The sequence below is a fragment of the Eschrichtius robustus genome, chromosome 8, assembly GCF_028021215.1.
Source record: "Eschrichtius robustus isolate mEscRob2 chromosome 8, mEscRob2.pri, whole genome shotgun sequence".
NCBI lineage: Eukaryota > Metazoa > Chordata > Mammalia > Artiodactyla > Eschrichtiidae > Eschrichtius > Eschrichtius robustus.
In genome coordinates this window covers 62042669-62067785 of record NC_090831.1, presented here as the reverse complement: position 1 = coordinate 62067785, position 25117 = coordinate 62042669, and the positions used below count along the sequence as shown (strand labels likewise).

Here is a 25117-nt window from a genome sequence, read left to right as displayed (position 1 = left end):
CTATATAAGTGTATCAAATAAACATGCTGTACATCTTTAACTCTGACAATGTGATATCATTTATATCTCAGTAAATCTGGAAAAATTTATATAATTTTGTATTTGTAAATGTTTAGTAGAACAGCAGTGGTTTTCATAAGCCTTGAAGGTATTTGTCAAGTGATATATGCTTATAAAACAAAGTGAATAAACCTAACATACAGAATCATTTAAACAATACAAAAATCTTCATGATAGGAATTTAAAATTCATTAACACAAGTTTGGAGTCACTCATTTTTGTGTATAAAAAATGTCAATAACATCTTTTATCCTCATGGACCCCTAACATAGCTGATACGCAAGCCAAATTTTTGTGTCTAATGGAAAACAATTCAGGTTAGTTTTCAAAGAATATCCAGATTATCTGGCACATTTATTATTTGGATTATACAGATAGTCAAAAATACTGGGGCATGAAAATAGTAATGATGAAACTTCACACACTGTTTTTGATGGGAAAATTCTTCTAGGACAAGGGTGTTAATAAATTCCTCAGTAGTGGCGTTTTCTCTTTTATAGAACTCCATTTTTGCTTTTCAGGCCTATCACACTATTTTTTCCCCCTATAAGTCAGTTCTTTCTTTGCTTTCTAGGCTTGCTCCCAAATGTCAATTTTCCCTTTCATTCACTCCCACTTGTATTTCTACTGTCAGATGCTTCTTCATGTTCATGCCAAGATATGCATTTTTTTTCAATTCAGCTTTTGAACATTTCCCATTTCCTTTATACCTGCTATTCTACCCTTTCTATCACAATCCCCTCTAACTCCCTCTATTGCTAAATGTTTTATCTCTTTCACAGATTCTCCTTAAACTGCATTTACTTCTACTCCTCTTTATGCATTCATGCTAGGATAGTCATTAGGACTGTTTATCCATATTTCAGTCTCCTTTCTCTGGGCACTATCAGAAATTAGCAGTGGACACGTGACTTGCTACAGGAAAAAAATAGTAAGTGAACCAAAGTGATACATATCACTGTCAGTCAGATCCCTTGAAGAGCCTGTGTGTAATTCACTCTATCTCTTTTTTGCTGCCAAGGCAACCATCAACTTTCCAAGTTGTGGAGACAACATTCAATTATGGTCCATGAATGAGGATGATATGCATCAGAGAATCCTGGCAACATATGCTGGACACACAGATTGAATGAAAAATAAACTGTTTTTAATCCACTGAGATTTGGAGGGCTTTTTGTTACCACACTGTAACAGAAATTGTTATCTTATGGAGGATGTTATCATGATTTTTTAAGTAAAGAAAAAAAAAACCACATATGACATTGGCTTAGCCGTTAGGCATAGGATGCTATGTAGTGAGGAAACTATTATCAGAGGTGGTAGGACACAAGGTGATGATTCATATTATACTTTGGTGAAAGTGAAGTGGATCATGTACTAAATATCTTGAGCTACAGGAGAAAAATTTTAAAAAAATATGTAAGTACAGTGTGTCAGTTGCCACTGCTGGTATTTGGCAAGGTATTTCAAGGAAGAAATGAGCACAAAAAAGAACTGGAGCTTTTCCAATGAAGAATAAAAGAATATAAAGAGAGAATTCATTAGGGCAGGAAGAGGAAACTTCTCAAACGGTACAAGATAAAACTGAGACAGCTTTAGAGACACAAAAGCAGATTAAAACTCAGCTTTTGTAAAGAAAAAAATATGGATTTATAGCTATTATTAAAAACTTTCAATTTATTAAACTGGCTCAGGATAAAGATGTGACTCAAGTTATTGTCTTCATCCACATTTTTAGAACCTCTGAAAGATTAACATTCATTAGAGAAAAGTTAGGCTAATGTGTGTGGCACATAGTAAATTCTTTTAATTGCAAAAGATGGCTCGAGGAAAAAAAGATTAAGGTTGAATGTCTATAGCTGAAGTTTATATAAATAAAGTACCCCCAATTAAAGGGAACTGTGGGTGTAGGTAGTACACCATGTTGCTGACTGGAATCGAACAGCTAGTCAACTAAGTAGTCAAAATATTTTAAAAAGCATGAGCTAAAGGAGATAAGTCGAGAAGATTGAGATGACCCATGAGGCCCCAACAATCTATGAGTAGAATCTGTGCTGAGAAAACATATCATCTCTCAAGAGAGACCAGTTTCCAAATGCCTATCCCAGGTGTAGACAAAGAGGACAACGAAAAAGACTAAAGCAAAGGGAATGTGAACAATGGACAACGGGGTCCCCGGAAAGCAGAAAAAAGGTTTAATTAGGTTCCATTACACATTCCCAGGGTTGGAATCCTCACAGTTATATGCTCAGCAACCTTTAAGAAATGCTAAAACTCAGGCTCAGCTGGGTGACTTCCATTCTTTCCCTTTCTGGGAGCATGTACTGTGGTTATCCTGTTCCTGATTCACCATATATCACGTGAGAAAGAGGGCAGACAACTGTTATTTTTAATTCTACGTTTCTAACTCAAGAGAGGTCACCCAAAGAACTGAGGTAGACTACTTTCTCACCTCCCGAAGAAAAGTACGATTAGGCAGAGATCGTGGGCTCCGACCGGTTTGGACGTGCCTGACCAGGAGTATAGGGTTGGCATCCTTGATCAGGGCACGAGTGTACTGGGTGTGGGGCAGAGATTAAACTGAGTATTTTCTAACCAAAAGACCTGATTCTGATAATCACTGGACATATCCCTCAATATTCTTGTTCTTCTAATGGGTTACGGTAAAAATAAACTCCCCTGCCCCCTTGTAGTTACCTGTGGCTGCATACTTCCCTTAGTAATAAAATGTAAAGCTCTTCTGTGCCAGCTTTGGGTAAAAGCCTTTAAAATCCAATACTGAATTTACCATTTCCCCCTGTCATAGTGAAAGGAGATGTTCCGGAAGGGGAAGACTCTATCAGTCTGAGTCCCCTGAATTAGCAGACCCATAATACAGTGCCTTCTGGACCATGAGGGATATATAACACATTAGCAAGAAACAAACCTTTGATTTTTTTTTTTTTTTAAGCTCCTAGATTTTGAGGGTTTGTTTGCTCAACATAACCTAGTCTATCTTGGCAAATACACATATTACTTTTATTTAACTTGTTACTCTGCTTTTACCTAGTAAGCGCATCTGTAAAAAATTAAAGTCAGGGCTTCCCTGGTGGCGCAGTGGTTGAGAATCTGCCTGCTAATGCAGGGGACACGGGTTCGAGCCCTGGTCTGGGAAGATCCCACATGCCGCGGAGCAACTAGGCCCGTGAGCCACAACTACTGAGCCTGCGCGTCTGGAGCCTGTGCTCCGCAACAAGAGAGGCCACAATAGTGAGGCCTGCGCACCGCGATGAAGAGTGGCCCCACTTGCCACAACTAGAGAAAGCCCTCGCACAGAAACAAAGACCCAACACAGCCAAAAATAAATAAATAAAATTAAAAAAAAAATACTAAAGCCACATTGAAGGGGGCAGATGAAATTAATTGTAATGGTACATTTAAAAAAAAAAAAAAAAGAAAGAAAAATTAAAGTCAAAAATAACAACTCAATTTTTTCATAGTTTTTCAAATCTTCTCAGCTATATTGCAATGTTCTTTAGAGGAAATATCACTTATTATGGTACTTAAGTAATATTCTTACCAACTAGGACAATTACTTGCATGTATATAGAAACCAAGGATTTGAATTAATTTTTACTTGAATTAATCTTTCAGTTTCCTTCTTAAGTGACTTCCCAAGTTCTTAATGACTTCTGGTGAGCATATATCTGGCTTTGCCTATCAAATATCCCTTCCTTCTTTTTCAGAATAAAATGTCTCTTTATAATGGACAACTTATTCCTTGTGACTCAAGTAGAAATAAATTCATCACCATCAGGACTACCCTTCTTTGATGCAATAGTACCTCAGGACACAGTAATTCCTTTAGGAATGAGTCTATGCAGGGCTGGGCTTCAGGGGCATAGGACTTGTGTAATCAAAAGGAGCCTCACCAGCAGGACGGCCTTTCAATAGGTCCTACTGCTTCATTCTTGAAACTCTTTAACTTTTGAACAAGTTAAGCTCTTTCTTTTCATTTTACACTGGGCCTTACAAATTATGTAGCCCATCTTCAATGTATGTCCAAAACTTTTTCAGTCAAATACTTCCCTAGGGTTTGCTGCTGGAACTGTGAGGTAAGACTGCACCTTTCTACTATGGATGTAGAATTTCAGGAAGTGATTTCTTCCACTAGATGGGACGAGTCTGAAGTAAGCAGACCCGAAAACAGAGAAACTGAATCCAGACAATACTGTTTGGACCCAAGCTAGAAAATAAATCAAAGATCAACTGAGCCTAGGGACAGAATAAGTAATATGGTATTGATGATCGTGTTGAGCCTCCAAACCCAGCTTGAAGCCTGAAACACTCCTGGATCAGTTATGTGAGTCAACATGTTCCCATTTTAGCTTAAACTAGCATGACTGGGGTTTTGGCCATGTGAATCCCAAGCAGTCCTTACAAAACATGTTTTATTTCTGTGTTGAGTCTCCTTTGTTTTCCTAATTTGCTAAAATGGTCTTGGAAAAGCACTATACTTTGCATAAAGTAAGCTCTTTCCTGGTTAACTGATATCCGTAACAATCACTGAATGCCTGAACTTGTTATAGATTCAGGGCTCAATATGGAATGATACGTATGGAATAAAAATCTGGTTATGGGTTTGAAAAGTCAGTAATTCCTTACTTTATTTCTTTGAATTTTTCTTACACGTACTCAGTGCAGACTGAATACGATACCTCTGCTTTAATATTTATTGTATATATCTCCACATTCTCAAATAATCCAAAATAGACCTGATGCATGGAGTGCAAGTGAGAACTAACCTAATCACAAGAAATCAGGCTTTATCTTCAATTTATTCATTTCTGTACATACAATATAAAGAATAGACATCTACTCCTGCCTTTCAAACAGAAACGGTAAATGGAATAAAATGCAAATGTATGACAATTATATTATGATAATATGACTAAAGTATTAAGATGGATTGTTAATCATTACTTAGCAAATTACCACTTTCATATGGAGAAAATAATACCTTACATATATAATGAATAACATTACACTTGGACTAATATGGTTGTAAGTTAATTATAGACTACACAGCTGATTTAGTTTCATTTACCTAAGGAGCTGTTCTGACCCTGCTGCAGATTAATTACATCTTCAAGAATGCACTCTCATTTATCATTGTCACTTGCAGCATTATAGCTCTTAGCGAGTGTGTAGGGCTTTTTTTTTTAATATTAAAAAAAATTCCTTAGCTATTATACATTTTGCAAGTTTAGTTATTAAAAGCACATGACAGCTAAAACCAGGTGAGATTAAATTAGTTATGGAACATTAGGAAAGTCCATGTCCCAGAAATTAAATGACTGTAAAAAATAAAATAAAATAAAAATCCTGTTAAAAATCATTCAAGTCAGACAAAGGTCTCTCCTACGTTTATAGCTTTTTTGAGAAGATCCCACGCTTTGAAATATACATACAGAAAACGTACAGCACATTATGAATTCCTTTATGCACATTAAGCAGCTTTTCAATATTCCTATTTTCTAAAATTGTTAGAAATAGTCAAAAGAATAACATACTAACCTTTCTACACATATAGAAAGTTTTGTTTAAATTACGATGGAAATTTTATAATGCTTGCTTTTCTCTAACAATGAGAATGTTCTTAATTAAATACGAGCGAGAAGAGGAACCAAAGAGATCTGTGTGTAGCCTGGAAGAGAGTGGAACATTTATTCATTCACAGTAAATGATCATTTAATTATCTATTGGGAAATGCTGTATGCTAATGTATGTGCAAAGAGTAGGCACACTTGAATAACTTACATTCCTGATCTCAAGGTGCTCAGATTCTAGGGAAAGAAAGACAAACAGATGACTATAAAAACATGAAAATGTGATTAATGTTAAATAAAGATCTGTGAAGAGTAACATGAGGTACCAAAAAAGAGTGGCAAACCTACTTTGATAGCTCAGGAAAGACTTTTTAAGGGAAAAATAGCCTGAGTTGATTATTCACAAGTGGACAGCTGCTGACCTTATAATTTGCTAACTAGAAAAGGGTGGATATATTTGTGAGAAGTTAGTGGTCGGGGCCAGGGGAGGGATGAAGGGGATCGGTTTCACCCAGACAGACTTGATGACATGAGTCAAACTACAGATCACAAAGAAGCATTTTAGAAACTACTGGCAGTTTCCAAAATGGAGATGAGGCTGAAGGTGTGTCAGGGCCAGAACATGATAAGGAGCTTGGAATTCATCTGTATGAAATAGTGGGCCACTAGAGGCATGGCTGTTTAAGCAGAGCATGGACCTGAAGAATTAGGACTGGAGGCAGAGAAGAACCACGAGGAAGCACTGCAATAGTGAAAATTAGAGGTGATAAGGGTTTGAGCTCCTTCGGGGCTAAAAAAAGGAAAAGAAAATACTTAGAGAATATTCAGATACAGAATCATCAGAAGTCCTCCATTAGGTATGGAGATTTGTGAAACTCCAAGATGAGATCTATGTGAGTGGTACAGAGAATGCTGGCCTATTTTCCGATGTTTGAAATCATGGGGAGGAATGAAATAACCCAGGCAGATATGGAGAGGAAAAGAGCAGAACTGAAAAACAGTCCTGGTAATCATTCACAATTAAAGGGCAGATGAAGTCAGAAAAGCACGTGAAGGTGACACATATTCAGCAAGGTGGTCAGAAAAGAATTATAAGTTTCGAGAGGGTATGGGGTTGAGGAAGCCAAAGGAAGTGAGAAAAGAAATTCAAGAAATAGAAAGTGATTCAAGGTTAAATGAAGCAAAATATTGAGAAAGATAGTGTTACTGAACTGGTACATTTGAAGGTCAAGGGTAACAACAGAAGGAGAAGTTTCAGGAACGTTAGTATGTGAGACAGTAAGTAGCAAGATACAAAGCCAGCTTGCATTGGTTCAGCAAATGCGAGATGAAGTGGGGACAACTAAAATTAATTGTTTTGGACTCAGAAATTTTCTAGGAATAAATATTTCCTTTTTTAAATGTAATGTGGGTTTTGCACTTTCTTCTTCCCCCAAATATTTTACATTTTAATTAAATATTTTAAATTAAACACTGCATTGTATCATCTTCAGAGATCAAAAGTTTGCGTCAATAATCAAAACCCACTATAAACTTTCTTGAGTGATAGAGAAAGTACAGGAAAAGTAACTCAAAAGTATTTGTCTGCACATTAAAAAAGAAAAAAAGAAAAAAAAAAACCCAGAATACCTGGTGGGGAAAAAAAAGACAATTGGAAAATATTGCAATCAGTTGCTTAATGAAAGAGCAATACTTGAAAATTTATTAATAAAACATGAACAATTTTGTCTCAGCTTCAGATTCAAATTTCTAGTTTGGGGTTTTTGGTTTTGGTGGTAAAATCAAATTATAGTATTCATTATCGGTTTTTATATGACGGCTCTGTTTTGAAAAAATTCTCAATATTTTGCTTGATCCTTAATGAATAACTTATTTATCATTCAGTAAAGAGTAAGTTCATTATTTTTTAAATAATTTACTGAAGAGTTTAATGTGGCCTAGCCAATAAAAGAGAAACACTATGTAATTGTAAGAAAATGGTTAGAACTGAATTTACATTAAAATTTTGGAGGTAAAATAAACTGCTGTGAGGTAAAATTATCAAGTATTTGAGATTAGTAATCTTTTGGTGATTGACAATTTATTCAAATACCGTGAATCTTTCTTAAGATAAATAACCTATTTCAGAAACAAATGTCCTATGAAACAGAATCTTCCAATTAAAGTATGAAGTAGACTATCCAGGAAAAACATATTATCCAATACAGAATTAATGTCATTATAAATTTCTTCTTGTCATAAAATGGGAAAAATACATTTGAAAACAATGTCTTTTTATAATGAGAATTATAGGCTTTACTTGATTAATGTTTTCAATTTCTCAAATGTATAATCCAAGTTCCTCACTTAGGAAAACACATAAATTATTGTTGGCTTAATAACAGAATTATCTTTAGACCAACAGAATTTGGCCAAAACATATTTAAAGTTAAGTAATAAAAGGGTGGTAGCTTAAAAATTATATGTTTATAATAAAAACGTAGATGAAGTGGATACAGAAAAGGAAATGAGATTTAAAAAAATAGATTTGATCATGTCCAGAGTCTAATTTTATTGATTTCAGGACCAGACCAAACGCTCTATGTTCTTAACCAGCCTGTGATCATAACTAAATTTATACGGTTAAGATACTTCCTTTGTATTTTCAGTAAAGGCACAGGGAAATAAGTAATGTAAGAAAGGGCTAATAACTAAAGGAATTCTGATTGCTAACTATTCCTCTAACTTGAAATTTATAGTTATGAGAATTCAGTAGTCACATTTTTCCTACACTGGAGGAGTAAGAGGCTTTTAGTGACTGACTAAGGCTGAAGGATATTAAATCGTAACTGTGCAAATATCTACTTGATAGGACATTTGGGTGGTAATATAAATGGTGCACTAGAAGTCCACTAGTCTTTGTCAGGTTTCTTCCAGACTCAGAGAGTAAATCCACAGACAGCACAGACCCATTTCCAATTTCAGAAGTACTAATATGGAAAAGGTTTTAAATTTCATGTTGGCCTTCGCTTTCTACACAGCGTGCGATACTAACTTGTTTCTGGATATGTTCTACAAAAAATTGAGGACCTTTCCAGAAGCCTTTGAAATTCTTATTGCCTTGCTTGTTTCTGCTCGCAGTGCTGACGTCTGTGTTGAAGAGTATCCAAATTGGAACTTACTGGGATGATTAACAGCTGCTACAAAATCAATACTCTATGTAGGGAAAACAGAATTGGGCTGAGACAATCTTACATGAGCACTATTCTGTGGCCGAATATCTATCGATGTCAGCAAGCCAGATATAATTTATGTTAGTAGAAGCATTTCCATGGATATAATCCATGGGCTTTTCAGAGTCAGCCTCAGAGACCTAGGGGGTGGGGATTCATAGGTTTTAATTATGCATCATTATGCATATTCTCAGTTGCAAAGATGATCACTGATATACTTAGTGAGAAATAGGTTTACTTAAATCTTTTATTCTTTTCACATTTATTATGGTTGAAATACTATGTCACACTATTGCTACTGCAGTCTGACTCAAAATGAGTCTTAAAATTTTTTCTCCACAAATTTAACTGAAAGGTAATACAGATGTTTGTGTATTTGGTTTATTATACACGGATGCCCCAATTAACAGTAAGGTAATGGCTGACATACATCCTAAAAATCCTTTATATCTATTCTTCTAAGGCTAAGTATTCTTTATAATAATTATGCTCTTTATAATAACTTCATATCATAAATTTAAAATAACAAGATAAATATGCTGACAGTTTAAAGGGACAAAAATTAATTCCCTGAAACGTTACTTATTTGTACCTCTTCTAGCCACATTTAAGGGAAGACGCATGTGTGTAATCTTTTACGTCCAATATGCTGGAATTCACACTTCTTTCTGGCATGATGTTAATCTTTGTATCCACTGTTAACGCTTATCCAGGAATTACAGCAGGCACTGAATAAGTATTTGTGGAATAATCTAATAAATGAACTCTTCTGTGACTAAAATACTAATCAGAACTATAGTACTAAATGACCACGATGACTCAATATTTTAGAATTTTTTATATTAATGTAAGTACCGTATACACCATCAGAAGTTAACAAATATTTATTCAACAACGCCATTTATAAATCCTGGTAAATGGCCCATAAGAGGAATATTTCGCTGTTCTGTTAAACTGGATCCTCCACTAGGAGTACCTTTGTGTACTAACACTCTTCCTTCCCTGACATTACACATTCATACTCTCCTTATTGCAATACGGCATGTGTTGCTTGGGTGGGTGATTACTCACAGGACAGGAAAAAGTTAATGGTTAAAGGGACTTAAAATGATCCTTTGTGTATGTGAGGCAGCTATTATTAATTTGAACTATACCCTTTGCATTCTAAATATATAATCTCTCTTGCTTTCTGTACTGGTGAGAAAAGTGAATGTTTTTCAACAGGGAACTCTCATGGAGCCTGGGTTCTACAGTTCCCAGATGTTCAAGTTTCCCATCAGTATCTTTTCCAGAAATTGACTCTCCAGCTCAAAGCCACAAGGACAATAACATGAGAAGTCAGGGTCAGTGTAGTTATGGACTGGGAAAGTCACAGTTATCAACAAAACCAGAAAGGTGAAAAATAAAATTAATGAGCCAGTGGTCTTAAGGCTAACAATGAGGGCCTTGATACCTTTGGGATGCATAAGGCCAAATCGGCAAAGGAGAGATGGTCAAATCGGCAAAGGGGAGATAGCCAAAGAGAAAGTGGAGCTGTTGCAATTGGAGAAAACACTAATTTTAAAAGATACATGCACCTCCAAGTTCATTCGTGCATTGTTTACAATACCCAAGATATCGAAACAACCTAAGTTGGACTGATGGATGAATGGATAAAGGAGATGTGGTATATGTGCACAATGGAATATTAGCCATAAAAATAAAGAAATCTTGTCATTTGTGACAACATGCATGGACCTTGAGAACACTACGCTAAGTGAGATTAAGTTAGACAGAGAAAGACAAATACTGTATGATCTCACTTGTATGTGGAATCTAAAAAAATAATAGAAACAAAACCAAGCTCATAGATACAGAAAACAGACTGGTAGATGCCGGGAGAGGGGATGCAAAACGGGTGAAGGGGGTCAAAAGGTATAAACTGCCAGCTATAAAATAACTGTCATGGGAGTGTAATGTACAGCATGGTGGCTACAGTCAGTAACACCACACCGCGTATTTCAAAGGTACTAAGAAAGTAGGTCTTAAAAGTTCTCATCATAAGAAAAGAAAAGAAAAAAATTGTGTAATTGTGTATGGTAATGGATGTTCACTAGACTTACTGCCATGTTCATTTTGCAGTGTATACAAATATTGAATCACATTGTACACCTGAAACAAACGTAATGCTATATGTCAATTATACCTCAATAAAAAAAGAAAAAAAAAAAAAAAGAAAGAAAAGAAGAGGAAGCAAATGCAACAACACTTGAAACAGAAGCATTTGTTATGGTCTGGTACAGGGAGCCCAGTACAGATGAAATCACTGTGCAAAGTGCACCAAATAATATCATACAAAACAAAAAATATTTTTCATCCAGCAGTGAAATAAAGACCATGCACACTCTTAGTCACTTTCTATCATAGTACCTTGCATCTTTTCCTTCATAACACTTACCACTACTTCAAATTCATTTGTTTGTCTCACCCCCCATGAAAATGCAGATTGAGCAAGAACTGAAGTTATGTCTGCTCTATTCCCCAATACTGATTTTCACTATAGTACCCAATGTTTAAAGAATGTCCAGCACACAGTGAACATAAAGAAATTAAAGGAAAAGATGAGAATGTATGAAACAAGAATCAACAGAATAGCAAGTATAATTTAGTAAAGTCTATCCACTTAAAATAAGCAAATAAAACCACATCAAATCTCAAATCATTATTAAAACAATTTTTTAAGAGGCAGGGATATAGAACTGGTCAGAGTGAATATTTGAAGGAGAATTTAAGCATCATGGTAGCAGGTTTAGAGACTAGATACATTTGAATAATCCTGTGAAATTTTAAAGATTACCCATGGTCTTACAATATTTTGAATCATATTAATTAGAGAAAGTTTCATTTCCCTTTTCAAATCCCTACATAAGAATGTTAATATTGTTAACATTTTGGCATATATGTTTGCTGACTCTTTTGTATGTTCTTAGAGACAAAGCTACATAAAAAACCATTCATATTTTATCACCATCATCAGTCTTAACATTTATTAAGCATCAGCACTAGATACTGTTGTAAGAGTTTTAAGAGTCCCTAACTCAACCCCCAATACTTCCTTAAGATAGCTATTATCCTCATTCTCTAAAGAATAGGAGAAAGAGTGCTTAATTACGGACAATTTGCTTTTGTGATTTACCATTATAATTTTGAGACCTCTTTTCCTGTTCAAATTGATAAACTTTTAGGTTGTTCCCAATTGTATGTCACTAAATATAATTGGTACAGTTTAGGCTTTTGTATTATTTACTTCTGCAGAATGGATTCTTAGAAATGGGACTGATGGCTCAAAGGGTATTCACATTTTAACAGATACGATCAAATCACTCTCCAAAAGATTAAATTTATAGACCCATCACACAATTATGAATGTGCCTATTTCTGTATACACTCATTGACATTAGATACTACCACTCTTTGTAATTTTCAATAATCTGAAATAAGATAACCCATTGTATAATTTTTCATTTCCTTATAAATTAATAACAGGAATCTTCTTATCTGGCTAGTCATTGTAATTTTCATAGTCTTAGTCTACTTTTTTATTAGATGCTTTTTATTAAGAATTCCATATTTTAGTTTATTAACACCATGTTTATTACTTGTGTTGGAAATATTTTCTTTGACTTCTGTTAATGAGTTTTAATATACTTTTTTAAATGAAAGATTATGAAAAGTAATTTTAATTTCCTTTTCTTTTATGGGTTCTAAGTTTCTGGTTTGCCTCACACAGGTTTCTCCTACCCTAAGCAATATACTTTGATATTTTCTTCTAATATCTTATAAATGTATTACTTATAAGATATTATTATATTAACATTATCTTATACTATATATTAATTTATAAGATATAATTTGCATTTTAATGTAGTGGATGTATATTTCACATGGATATGAATGCAAATATAAGTTTATTTTCATTCAAAAGAGGAACCAATTCTGTCACCTAATTTATTGTGCACTTCATTTTTAGCCAATGATCTGAAATTTCAACATTTTACAAACACTAAATTCTCTGCATATCTTTGTCATCTTTTTGGTCTAATTTTACATTCTTTTCTATTTATCTATTTTTGTACTATCATATTTTAGTTACATTAACTTGACAGCATTCTGCACATGGCAAGGAAACTGACCATTAAAGGATATTAATTATCTCAAAAATATAAAGGCATTTTTGTATAATTGTAAATTATCATTTATCAAAACAACTACCGGTTACCCTACTAGAATTCTCAGTAGCAATGAACTAAATTTATAAATCAATTCGAGGAGTCTTGATTTCTTCCCATATAGGAACAGGAGACAACTTATTCAGGTTTTATCTTATAACTTTGTATTAGTTTGCTCCCTATAAGCTCGGTGTCTTTCTTACTAGATGTAAGCCTTGATACTTCATAGTTTTCTGATATCATTAACTAAATTTATATTCATATTAACAGGTAATTTTATAAAGGAAGGCTTCAGGGTCATTTTTCTGTATACTTATCTAGTATTTGGCACCTTAAGTTGATTTACTAGTTTCATTTTTAGTTGATGCATATTTATTATATACGTCATCGTATCATCTTCAAATAACAATAAGCTTGTCTCTTGTCAATATTTATGACATTTAAATTTTTATTATTATTAGCTCACTTTTCTGAAAGTGATAACTAGAGTGGTGATAGAAAAATCCCTGTATTCTTCCTGATTTTATTTGGGATGCCTCTAGTATGCCACTATTACTATAATATTAACTATTAATTTGCAGAAAATGTTCTACACATTTTCAGTAGTTTTTAATTATAAAAGATAGCAAACCTATTTTTTATTTAAATAATTATACTAACATTGACCCATTTTGACTTTGTTGAAATAAACCCTACACAGTCAATAGGTTTTAGTCCTTAAATAGAATACCTGAATTTATTTGTTAATTTTGATGTTTGCAACTGTTGTATTTATATACACATATGTATGCTCTTTTTTGGGGTTGTGTTTGAGGTATTGATGCTGAGGTTTGCCAGCTATGTAAAAAGAATGGGAAGACATTCCATCTTAACCTATATTCTGGAAAAAATTTTTAAATATAAGAATTATTTGTTCTATGAAAGATCATTTGAAATGATAATAGTTCTTTTACTACATTTTTACCTCTTCCTCTTTGGCTATGTGCTTAGAGAAATGGTTCTCAAAGTATGACCATAGATAGGAAATATTGGGATCACCTGGGAGCTTGTTAGAACTACAAATCCTTGGACCCCAGTTCAGACCTACTGAAAGCCTGGCTCTGAGGATCATCAATCTGCATTTTAACAAGCCCTTCAGGTGATTCTGATACATGCTTAAGTTTGAGAACTACTGCCTTAGATTTCCTACCCCTTCCTCTTCAGCATATTTCAGCTTTCTTCAGCTTTGGCAGACAGTACTCAAATTTCTTCCACATGATAAAGTTTACTAGCACAGATGCACAGGATATACTCTTATAATTATTTAAATATTTTCCATAGCTGTGGTTATATTTTCAAATTTATTATGCTCTGTGTTTCTTTTTGTTTAAAAAAGAAAATTCTTGGAGACACAAGTCAGCAAGATGGCGGAAGAGGCGTTTTCAGCCATCATCCCCCCACCCCCCCCCCCCAAACGAACATAGATTTTGACAGCCACTAAGGAATAGATAGTAATACCTTTGTTGGGAGTCAGGGAGTCCAGCGGAGAAATTCCAGCACACCACTTGAGCAGAAAATCCGAGATCAGACCCACTGGAGGGGGTAAGAACACTTTTCCCTTTACCATGGCCTCTCCCCGAGAGCGGCATAGCTCAGTGCCAAGAGAGGCTCCACTAAGCCCGAGACTTCCCCCAGGGGTGGGGAAAGTGGGAGCGTTGGGAGTGAGTGTTCAGCTTCCCACGCCTCCAGGACGCTGCCCCAAAGGCCACTTCCTTCTTGCCTCACCGGGAATAGCGAGGGTCTCAGCACAGCTGGGGTGTCGGGAGAGGCTGGGAGCAGGTAGGCGAGAGGACGACTCACAGCCACAAGGGCTTGGACCTCAACAAGGGGCGCTGGAGCCTACAGAGCCTACAGACCAATGCACGGACTCCTTCAGGAGGCTGGCCCACAAGCGGCTCTGGAAGCTTCAGCTGATGATTTCAGCGTCTAGCCCACCTGGCGCCTGCAACGCTCTGCGTGCCTCAGCCCTCCCCGCCTCCTGGCTGACGCGCCATGCGTGCGCTATGCGTGTGTGCCGCGTGGGAGGCCAAGCCCTTGCGGACTGCTGGTGAGCACGCGCAGACGGCTGGCTCAGCTCCGCGGGATTGTCCGAAGTTCCCCGGATTTGCGCATTTCAGGGCTCTGCCCTAAGGAAAACACACAGAAGGCTTTCAGCACCCACCTTGGCTTTGGGGGATGGAGAGAAAGCAAACGATGTTAAGAATGCCTCCCCCAACCTTCCCAAAGAGGGAACAAGAGGTGGGGAGTGCTTGCATCTATAGAAAAAGTCTGATAGAGCCTCAGAATCCTTAGCTGCGCTGACAAGGTGTTTTTATGCCCAGGCGGGTCAGTAAAGACTGGAAAAGGTGACTGCTTTGTAAAATGCGTACTATGGATCTTGAAGCACCCGTGTAAGCTGGCCTCAGTCCTTCTTAGCAGTGGTCCCAGTGATCCTGTCTCCTCAGGGACCCAGAGGGAGACATGCCCATCTACATCCTTCCTATTGCCCACTGTGGACAGTGAAGCAGCCTGTAACTCAGTTCCAGCCCCTCTCAGCTACTACATCTGGCAGTGTTTCCACATTTTGAGGTTTACACTTACCAACAGTCATTTGTGTTGTTCCCAACACTGTTTATGCCAGTTTTAGTCTTTATTATATCATTTAATTACCTATGATATAAATGGAAAATATGATTGCAAAAAGAAAGTATTTTATATGAAAACAAAGATGATTTGGGAAGATTTGATATAAATGCAATTCTAAAACTGCTATAGAATTATATATTCTTTGTTATAAAATCATATGTAAGAAAAATCATAAAAGATTTTTTAAACTATTATAGAAATCTAGAAGGATTTTATACTGATTGCTTCACAAGTATCTTTTGAATTTTTGTTCCACTTAAAAGAAACTAAAAATGGAAATCACAGATGGTTTATTATGGAATGTGATTTATACAAGCAAACTTTGTACAACCCCAGTCGATGATGCACGTTCAAAGAAAGGACATGAGCTGGACCTATAAGAAAAAATTCGTCAATTCAATTATATTTATAGGTTTTAGGTTAACTGAAATATCCAAAGCTATATGTATCTTTTTTATGACACTTGTTTTACCTTTTAATTAATGTCTAACTATTACCTCTGGTAGACGAACTCCTGCTGTACATAAATTGGACTTCATTTCCTGATTATGTTCATTGAATCATTCAGTGGCCTCTCTTAAAAGACAAACACCACACCTTGGCTTCCAAGTCTTCAAGACACGGCAGCAGCCACTTCTACTACTGCCTTCTTTGTCATTCATTCCCACGTTCTATCTTTATGTTCCAGGCACACTGACCTTATAGGTCTTTGAACACAACGGGCCTTTTCTCTCCTTGAGCTTTTCACATACAGTTATACCTGCATGGTATGCTCTTTCCATCTCATTGGTGTCCACCTGACTTACGTGTATTCCATAGATCCTCTCTTAAATGTATCTTCTTTATATAGGCCTTCCTTGACCATGAGACCTAAAGTTGTTGTCCCTTATTCTAGCTCATGGCAACTTTTGTTTTCTTTCACAGTGTACATCATAATTTTCCAAAAAACTTGTATTTGTGCATTTGTTTTTCAATGCTTTTCCTACCATTAAACTCCAAGTTCTAATAATGAGGCGATCTCTTTTATTCACTTCTATAACTCCAGGGCCTGACCAGAAAAAAAAGGTACTTAGTTTTTTTGTTTATTAAGCAAATGAATGAAGAATCAACAGTGAGGATAAAACTAATGGGCATGTATGAATTTGATGGTGATGCAATGGGTGAACAATTTTCTAACTGTGATTTTTGAGATTATCTATAGTTATTAAAGTGCAAAATCAGAATGAAAGGTAGAACGTAGCAGTTTTTCTTATTAATTTCTATAATCTATATTTCTAACATCCAGCTGTTAAGTCTCTCATGAGAATTCTCTCTCACCTCACAATAATATAAGTTTAGTGATTACATAGACTTTTTCTCTCCACTGCCAACCCTCAAATGGTATCTGGCACATAGAAGGTAATAAATAAATGTGCTTTTATTTAAGGATCACCACTGTAGATGAATACCTATTCTCAGATTTAATTATGATTTCAGAATTATTTCCAATTGTTCTGGCTAAAAGTGAAAGGCATTACAAAAAGAAATTAGCAGAAACTGGCTAGTTATTCACCAATTTCCCTTCTCTTCTTGGGCAGACAGAATTCCTTTCCCAGCTTCCTTACAATTAAGTGCAGCTAATTGATTCGGATATGGCCAATGGGTTACAAGCTGAACATCTTACAGGCCTGGTCTATTAAAAAAAACAAAAACAAAAAAACAAACAAAAAACACAAATGCCAATACTTCACCCTCTTTTGTTGCCCAACTGTTGAATAGAGAGGGCTCTGTGTATCAAGAAGAGGGTGGAGCCACAAGATGGAAGGACCCTAGGTCAATGACTGACCAAATGGAGCAGAGCCTGTCCTCAAAAGTCAACCCCTGCTGTCCTAACATGTGAGGGAAGAACTAATTTTTAGTTGTTGTCAGACCACTAATATTTTGAGGTTTGCCTCACAGGTTCTCTAAAAATTTGAAGGTTTCGTGTACACTGTAAATCACTTACAGTCAGTATACAAAAGGCAATCATTGAAATAATGAAAACAACACTGACAGTAGAGTCAAGTTTTGAGACCACCTTGTAACTAGGAGGTAGGAGGGTTCCTAGAGATAATTTCAAGTACAAATTATGTGCCATCTTAAGCTTTCTCATGCTGGTGATAGCAAAAAGTTGAAATGTCCCCCTTATTCTTTCAATGCTCCAGTTCTACTGTTTCTAATATATTCAGGAAGAGCTTGAGGTACACAATTCATTTCTTTTTGTTGTTTGCTGGATTCACTCATTGGGGTAGAGGAATATAAGTTGCTAAATAGAAGGTGGCCTGGCTGAGTGACAGCCAAAGCTTGAACTCTCTATAAGGTCTACCAGTCTGATTGTGACCCTGAGTGTTGATCCTCTGTCTTGCTGGGACAGAGGCAAATATTTCAGGGAATGATGCTCTCCCTCTCTTCACACCTCTCCTTCCCATGTCAAACTCAGTGAAAGAGGCTCCAAGTTAAATGGAACAGGACCCTTCTAAAGAAATGCAATCAAAATCTACCTTGTTTAGTTCTGTTCTACCTTAAAATCATAAATGAATGCTATTACATGTTCTTGAATTAGGTCCTAAACCTTGCATTTCAAATTTAGTACTTCAATATATCTAGTAATTGCCTATCTAATGTAGAGTTCTAACAAAATTTTCTCCCCCTAGGAAGGTAGTTTTTGAACACTTATCAACTAAGCACCATTAATTTTCCAATGAGATTTTGGGCCACATCTAGACTGAGTTTCGATATGTGTCTCTCTACTTCTCCACTGAGTTCTTCCTCTATTCATTCATTGCACTATTTTATTATAATTATCCAATTCATTTGTAACATGTCTTATTTGGTAAAACAGTTCTCCATTTCTTTTTATTAAAATTGACTGAGCTACTTTGTTATATATATTTTGGAAAAAGTTTTTTAAATTTGTCATAAAATCCAACTCTAATTTTGATTACTTACAGGTTAAAGGTATACATTAACTTGCATATTACAAATTATTAAGCTATCCCATCTAAGAATAGAAAATGTCCCTATTTATTCTGATCTTTTATGTCTTTGTAGAGAGTTTTAATGTTTCCGTTTTTAGGTCTTGTATATTCTTTATTAATTTCTGGATAGTTCTAATTTTTTGGTTGCTGTTTTTGTAAATGTATAGATTATTGCTTATATAATGGAATAATATTGAATAAGTTGATTTTATATTTAGTAACTTTGCTACACTTCCTTATTTAGCCCTAATATATTTTCAGTTGGGATATTATGTTTTGTCTTTATGGGGGGATTTTTGGTCTTTTTTCACTCTATATTATTTATTTACAATTCTCTTTACAATATTTGTATAAAATCAATTTTGCAGTAGATTCGATTAATTACTTTCAATAATCCAGTTTTTGGTTTCACTAACATACTCAATTTTTTTTGCTCTTGTTATTCTTTGCTGTATGTCCTGTCTTATTTCTATTACAGCTTTCCTTTTCTTCATGTGTTAGCTATTTCCCCTTTTCCAACATCTTGAGTTTTGTAATTAATATTGGTTTGTTGATATCAGGTTTCTCACCCTCAGCCCTATTGACATTTTGAGCTATGTAATTCTTCCTTGTGTGTTTGGGGGGCTATTCTATGAACTGGGAGTGTTTATCAGCATCCCTATCCTCTACCCACTAGCTTCCAGTAGGAATCCTCTCTTAGCCATGGCTATCAAATGTGTGTCCAAACACTGCCAAATGTCTCCTGTGATGGAAAGGAAATAACTTCTGTTGAGGACCACTGAAAATTGATCAAAGGCACATAACAAACTGAGAACTATTTATTCAAGAAAAACTACTGAAACTAAGAGAAGAACACTGGCAATCTGTGATGTTTCAACCTTGAGCTGCTACCTTACCCTCCACCTCCATCAGTACTATAGATCTACCAGGGTGGGGCAAGTTATGAAAGCAAGCAACTTTACTGTCGGGGGAGCTAACATGACTTGGAGTGGAAGCTGGAAAAACTCCATGACCCAGAGTTATCCAAAATAATAGTAATCTCAGTGGCAAACGTAGCAGCTTGCCTCAGTTTGCGAAAATGATTAAGGCAAGCAACTAACCAGCCAACTAGCCAGATATTCAAGGAGATCTTGAGAATGAGACAGCCATAATGGGCCTTGATAAGTTGTCACATATTCCTGGCTGTCTGAAAGGCTATATGCATGTGCAAGGTCGCACATATGTTCAGGAAAGTCCAAAGAGGGCCATAGTTATTTATACATCTTTGGCTAAGTGACAGGCCTTCTACATGAGCAGAAGAGACAAAAAGGCCAGCAGATATTAAAAGCTGAATCAGATTAATAATTGCCTGCAGTCTGTATGTGTTCCCCCATGAACATACAGATTCAGTGGCAAAGGGGTGCACTGTCTCAAGGTGTTTAAGCACAAACTTTGGTCAATCATGCTGACACAGGAATGATCCCTAGAAGCCAGGATTAATATAAAAGCAAGAAGAAAAAACAAAAACAAAAATACTGAGGCATCAGTATATCCATACACTACAGGGGAGAAAGGCTCCATATAATTAGTGGAGGGAAATCCCTAAACAAACACAGGAACAACCATAACCCCCATGGGAGAATGCAAATCCACAGTTGTTACAATATATTATATAAAATCTCTTGTTTCCAACAAAAAATTAGCAAACATGCAGAGGAATGGGAAAGTGTTTCACATACTTTGGAAAAAGCAAACAATGTCTCTGATGGACTCTAGATATTGGACTTAGCAGACAAAGACTTCAAAACAGCTACTATAAATTGATCAAAAAAACTAATGTAAACTATGCTTAAACAATAAGGGAAAGTGTAAGAACAATGACTATTCAAATAGAAAATATCAATTAAAGGCCTAGAAATATAAAAAAGAACCAAATAGAAATTCTTGAGTCAAAAAATACAGTAGCCAAAATAAAAAATTAACTATAGGGACTCAAGACAGTGGCATTATTCGTAATATCCAAAGACCAGAAGCAATCTAAATGTACATCAACCCGTGAAGAGATAAACAATATATGATATATCCACACAACGGGATACTTACTACTCAGCAATAAAAGGAATACAGTGTTCATGTAGTTCATATAAGTGAACTTCAAAACATTATGTGAAGTGAAAGAAGCTAGATGCAAAAGACGATATATTGTATTATTTCTTTTATATGAACTATCCATAAAAGGCAAATCTTAGAGGTAGAAAGATTAGAGCTTTGCTTGGAACTGGGGGAAGGACCCAGAATTGACTAGAAGTGGGCATGAGGGTTCTTGTCTTGGTGATGAAAACGCTCTAATATGGGATAGATTTATTAAATCATTAAAAGGTTTACTTAAAATGAGTGAATTAGGTTGTGTGTAAGTTATTTGCCAATAAAGCTGTTAAAATATTGTTATTCATATCAAATATAAATAGAATTTTAATGGATCAAATGCATTACATTTTTCTTGCAAATAATAATAATCATTATCATAGTATTAGTAAAGATTGTATATTTAGCCTTCATTATGCATCATTATATGAGGCCCTTTAAATGTATAATCATATTATTTACAACTATGAGAGAGAAAATAATAACTACCATGATACAGGCAAATGAATGCACACTAAGAAGAAAAAAATTGCTAAAGGTAGCTTGACTCCTAAGTTCATGGACTCAACCAATGCTTTTTATAGTTTGCTAGTTGTGTCTGTGTGTGTATGTGTGCACATGCACGTGCATAAGAGAGAAATGAGACGTGATGTAAGATTAATATTGGGCAAATATGTTCAATGGAATGTAATGCTGTAGATAATATATTTTAAGACTTCATAATTACTGGGTAATATATATAAATACAAGTAAAATTACTGTTAAAATTATTAATTTCTTAGGGATTGAAATTTCAATAACTCTTTAAATTGCCAAATGATATTTTAATTTCGGTCTCAAATTTTTCAAGAAAGTGAAAAATTAACCTTTTGACTTATTAACCACTTGAGAATACTAGCAGCATTTTTCTTAGACTTTACACTAAACCATAAATTTTAAAATAATGTCTGTAAATAAAAACCTAATAGGTTATGATATTATAATGTAGATTTCAAAATAAGAAAAAATTTGATGCGTTGTTTTCACATTTTTAGTAATGTGAAACTGTAGCTTATACTCTAAACCTTATAACTACCTTATAAACCATTCTAAGCTTCATTTTATTAACACAAATGGTCAAGCCAATTACATAAAATATAGTTTCTTTCCTTTGTTTAACACATGAAAAATTCATCACTGATTCTCTGACTTTAAATAAATTCATAAGCTTTACTATTACCCATTAGAAGAGGTGTTTTGCTGACACAAAGATAAAATAAATTATTTATAATCAGTAAATCTTCATAGTATAAGAGTTTACATCAGTGATTATCCAGAACTGGTAAAAAAAGAATGGTTAGTGGAAAATCTTACCACGCCAATGGAAAAGTAATTATTGATGATACTGTAAGGCACTGGGTCTCCCTTCTCATCTTTGTCATTAGGTATGACTTCAAACTTCCACCTGTCCAACATGATTTCTGTGCTGTTTTCAATGTCTTTTAAGATTTTCATCAGATTCTCACCTTCATAACCTAATGAAAAAAAAATTATCTTGAGAAAAAAATAACCAAATAACAAAAGCTATAATTATATATGCTTAAGCGTGTGAATATGTGTGTATCATTCTAAAGCTAAATAATGCATTTTAAAGCAAATTCTAATACAGGTTGAAGAATTAACTATAATCTTATTATACTCATACCAATATTTTATCTTTAGCTTTAATTTGTAACTCATATTTTGCTCCTGTGGGACAAATTCTCAGTAGAGCCAACTGCCAAATGAACATCTCCAATGCATACCCCTCACAAAACTTTTTATCAATGTATTTATTCAAAGTGGAATTAATGATGTGCTTTGGTATCATCCTCCTGTGAACTCTCCCTCCGAAAGACAGTTGACTTTCCCCTCCACCCAGTTGCTATAGTAAAAAGCCTGGATGCCACGTTAGACTTGTCCCTTGTTTCTACTCCCTCTGCAGGCTTTATATTTGATAACACTTTTTTCCAGAAGCCACCCTCCCAAAATAATGGATTCTGTACAGTACCACAGCACACAGTTCTCAAAACTAGCCCTACCACAGAGCTAGCATGGTGCACTATAGTTATTTTCATTTTTCTCCCCACAAGTTCCTTTTACCAGGTGTGCCCTACAGTAAATGTCCAACAAATCCATTTTTAAATAAATCTACTATAGATAGTCACCATGGCCAGAAAAGAAACTTGTTGCTTAATATTATACTTTCTCTTAAATGTACCTTTAGTATCTAACATTATAGTTAATTAGGGCTGTAGCCTAATCCTGGCTGTGTTATTTACTTCAGTGTCTGCTTTTAGCATTCTAAACAGTTTCTTCCTCTGTAAAAACTTAGGTTTGGTGTGAGAATTAAGTGAGAAAAAAAATGAGAAAATGCATAAAAGGTCTTAGTATATAAGGCAAAAGAATAGAAAGTTTTCAACAATATAATAATACTGACGATGACATTAGAATTTGAAATGTTATACTAAGTTAAATAATCTTTCTAACTCTATACACATTCTTACAATGATATTTTGAGTAGCAACAATATTTTCATAGATTTTTTTCTGTGTCCAACTTCATTCTATATTTTAATAATTTATTTGTTGAACAAGAAAATGCCAGAGGCTATGAGTCCTCGTTAGATGTGTTAGCACACATAACTCTGGAAAAACTGATTGCATTAAAAGAAAAGGGAATAGGCACTGTAATATGCCAACATTAAATTACATTTATGGTGTATTTGTTGAATTAACTATCAGAGGGGCAAAGCAGCCAGAAACCAGGAATACGTATCTTGGAGCCTACCATCTCTTCTTACCTTACACAGGTCTAAAAACTAATTATACACCATTCAATACACAGAGCAAAGAGTACAACAAACAATGATTACACAGATATAAACATTAAAAGTATTAAAAATCATTTCAGTAAATGTCATACCATATTTTATAGCATAATTCAAAAATTATGAACTTACATAATATACATATAATTGTACTCAGTGATAAAACACTGAATTGTTTAAACTACAAGACTATAGTAATTAAGCGTACTTATTTTTCAGGTGTTTCTTAATAGTTCCACCCTCACTCCCAATGTTTATTTTCTTTTTAATTTTTAATTTCTTTTAACGCCTCCAAATAAATTATATATATATATATATATATATATATATGTTTCCCTATTGCATTGAATTAAAAACAGTTAAATATATTCACCTATTCTCCAAATTCTACTCTTGTTTGAAAATAAGTATGATGGTTTTAGATATAAATGAATTTATATACGTTAAACTAATATTGTATAATATAGTATGAAAATATACTATATTTAATATATAGTATTATATACAAACCCACTCAGCAGAAATATGAGTAAAATGATAATGCTCTAAAACAAACATTGAGCTTGTCCTCAGCTACATCTCAGGTTAACAGAAGCATTGTTCAGCATAACACTAGAAAAATGTAGGAATGGCAACCGACCAGGAGACAACATAATAGAATTGAATTTAATGAAAGAATTAATACAGCTAGATTAAGTAGGGTCAATTAACTTAAATTCTTTAGCACTGGATAGGTTCTCAAAGTTTTTAATGGCTAAGTATGAAAAAGGCTGGTATCAATCAGTCTTCTAGCCAAGTAAAAATGGAAAGAGAGAGGCAATAAATCTATTTGGAGAATCATACCTGCAGTTCAGTGCTAATTTGCAAAGGTGAAGAATTCCAAATTGTAGCTCCCCATTTAACAAATATCTATGCCCTACTTGTTTAGATTTATCTGTGCTCAAGCTTGTTTAATAATGATCCATAACTATAAATAGGATTCCTGAACTCAATAAGATCATATTTTTTTAAAAAAAGATAAATTAAACTTATTAAATATGCAAACAAAGCTTGTTCCAGAGAAGAATGATGCTATTTTGCTTCCATTATTTTGATTTAAAGCCTATAATCACTCTAGGCTAAGAAACCAAATGAAAACGTAATTAGTATTTATCTTCGCTTTAATGATATGATGTTATCATAATGACTGATTCTATCTAAAATGTCACAGAAATTTTTACAAATTTAAAATCACATAAAGAAAAGCAACAACATATATTTGTAAGAGTGTGCTCTATGTAAAATTCTGCCTCCTACCCCCTTACTCTTCACAAAACAACATTTTTCTTGCAATAAACTTCAGAATTTTGTTTGAGAGATTAATCATTGCCAGAAAAATTGCAAAGAGGATGTAAATTAAGTATTTTTTCAAATGCCC

The 25117-nt window shown here is 34.7% G+C and overlaps 1 protein-coding gene across 10 annotated transcripts in view; it reads right to left on the bottom strand.

Annotated features, from left to right (window-relative positions):
- The window catches only part of DGKB (diacylglycerol kinase beta), an 804767-nt gene that overhangs the window by 383958 nt on the left and 395692 nt on the right, over positions 1–25117 (bottom strand). For all 10 annotated transcript variants that reach the window (XM_068550569.1, XM_068550571.1, XM_068550570.1 and 7 more), the window contains one exon: positions 22206–22366. In XM_068550569.1, the coding sequence (XP_068406670.1) occupies positions 22206–22366 (161 nt within the window). The remainder of the gene's footprint in view (positions 1–22205; positions 22367–25117) is intronic.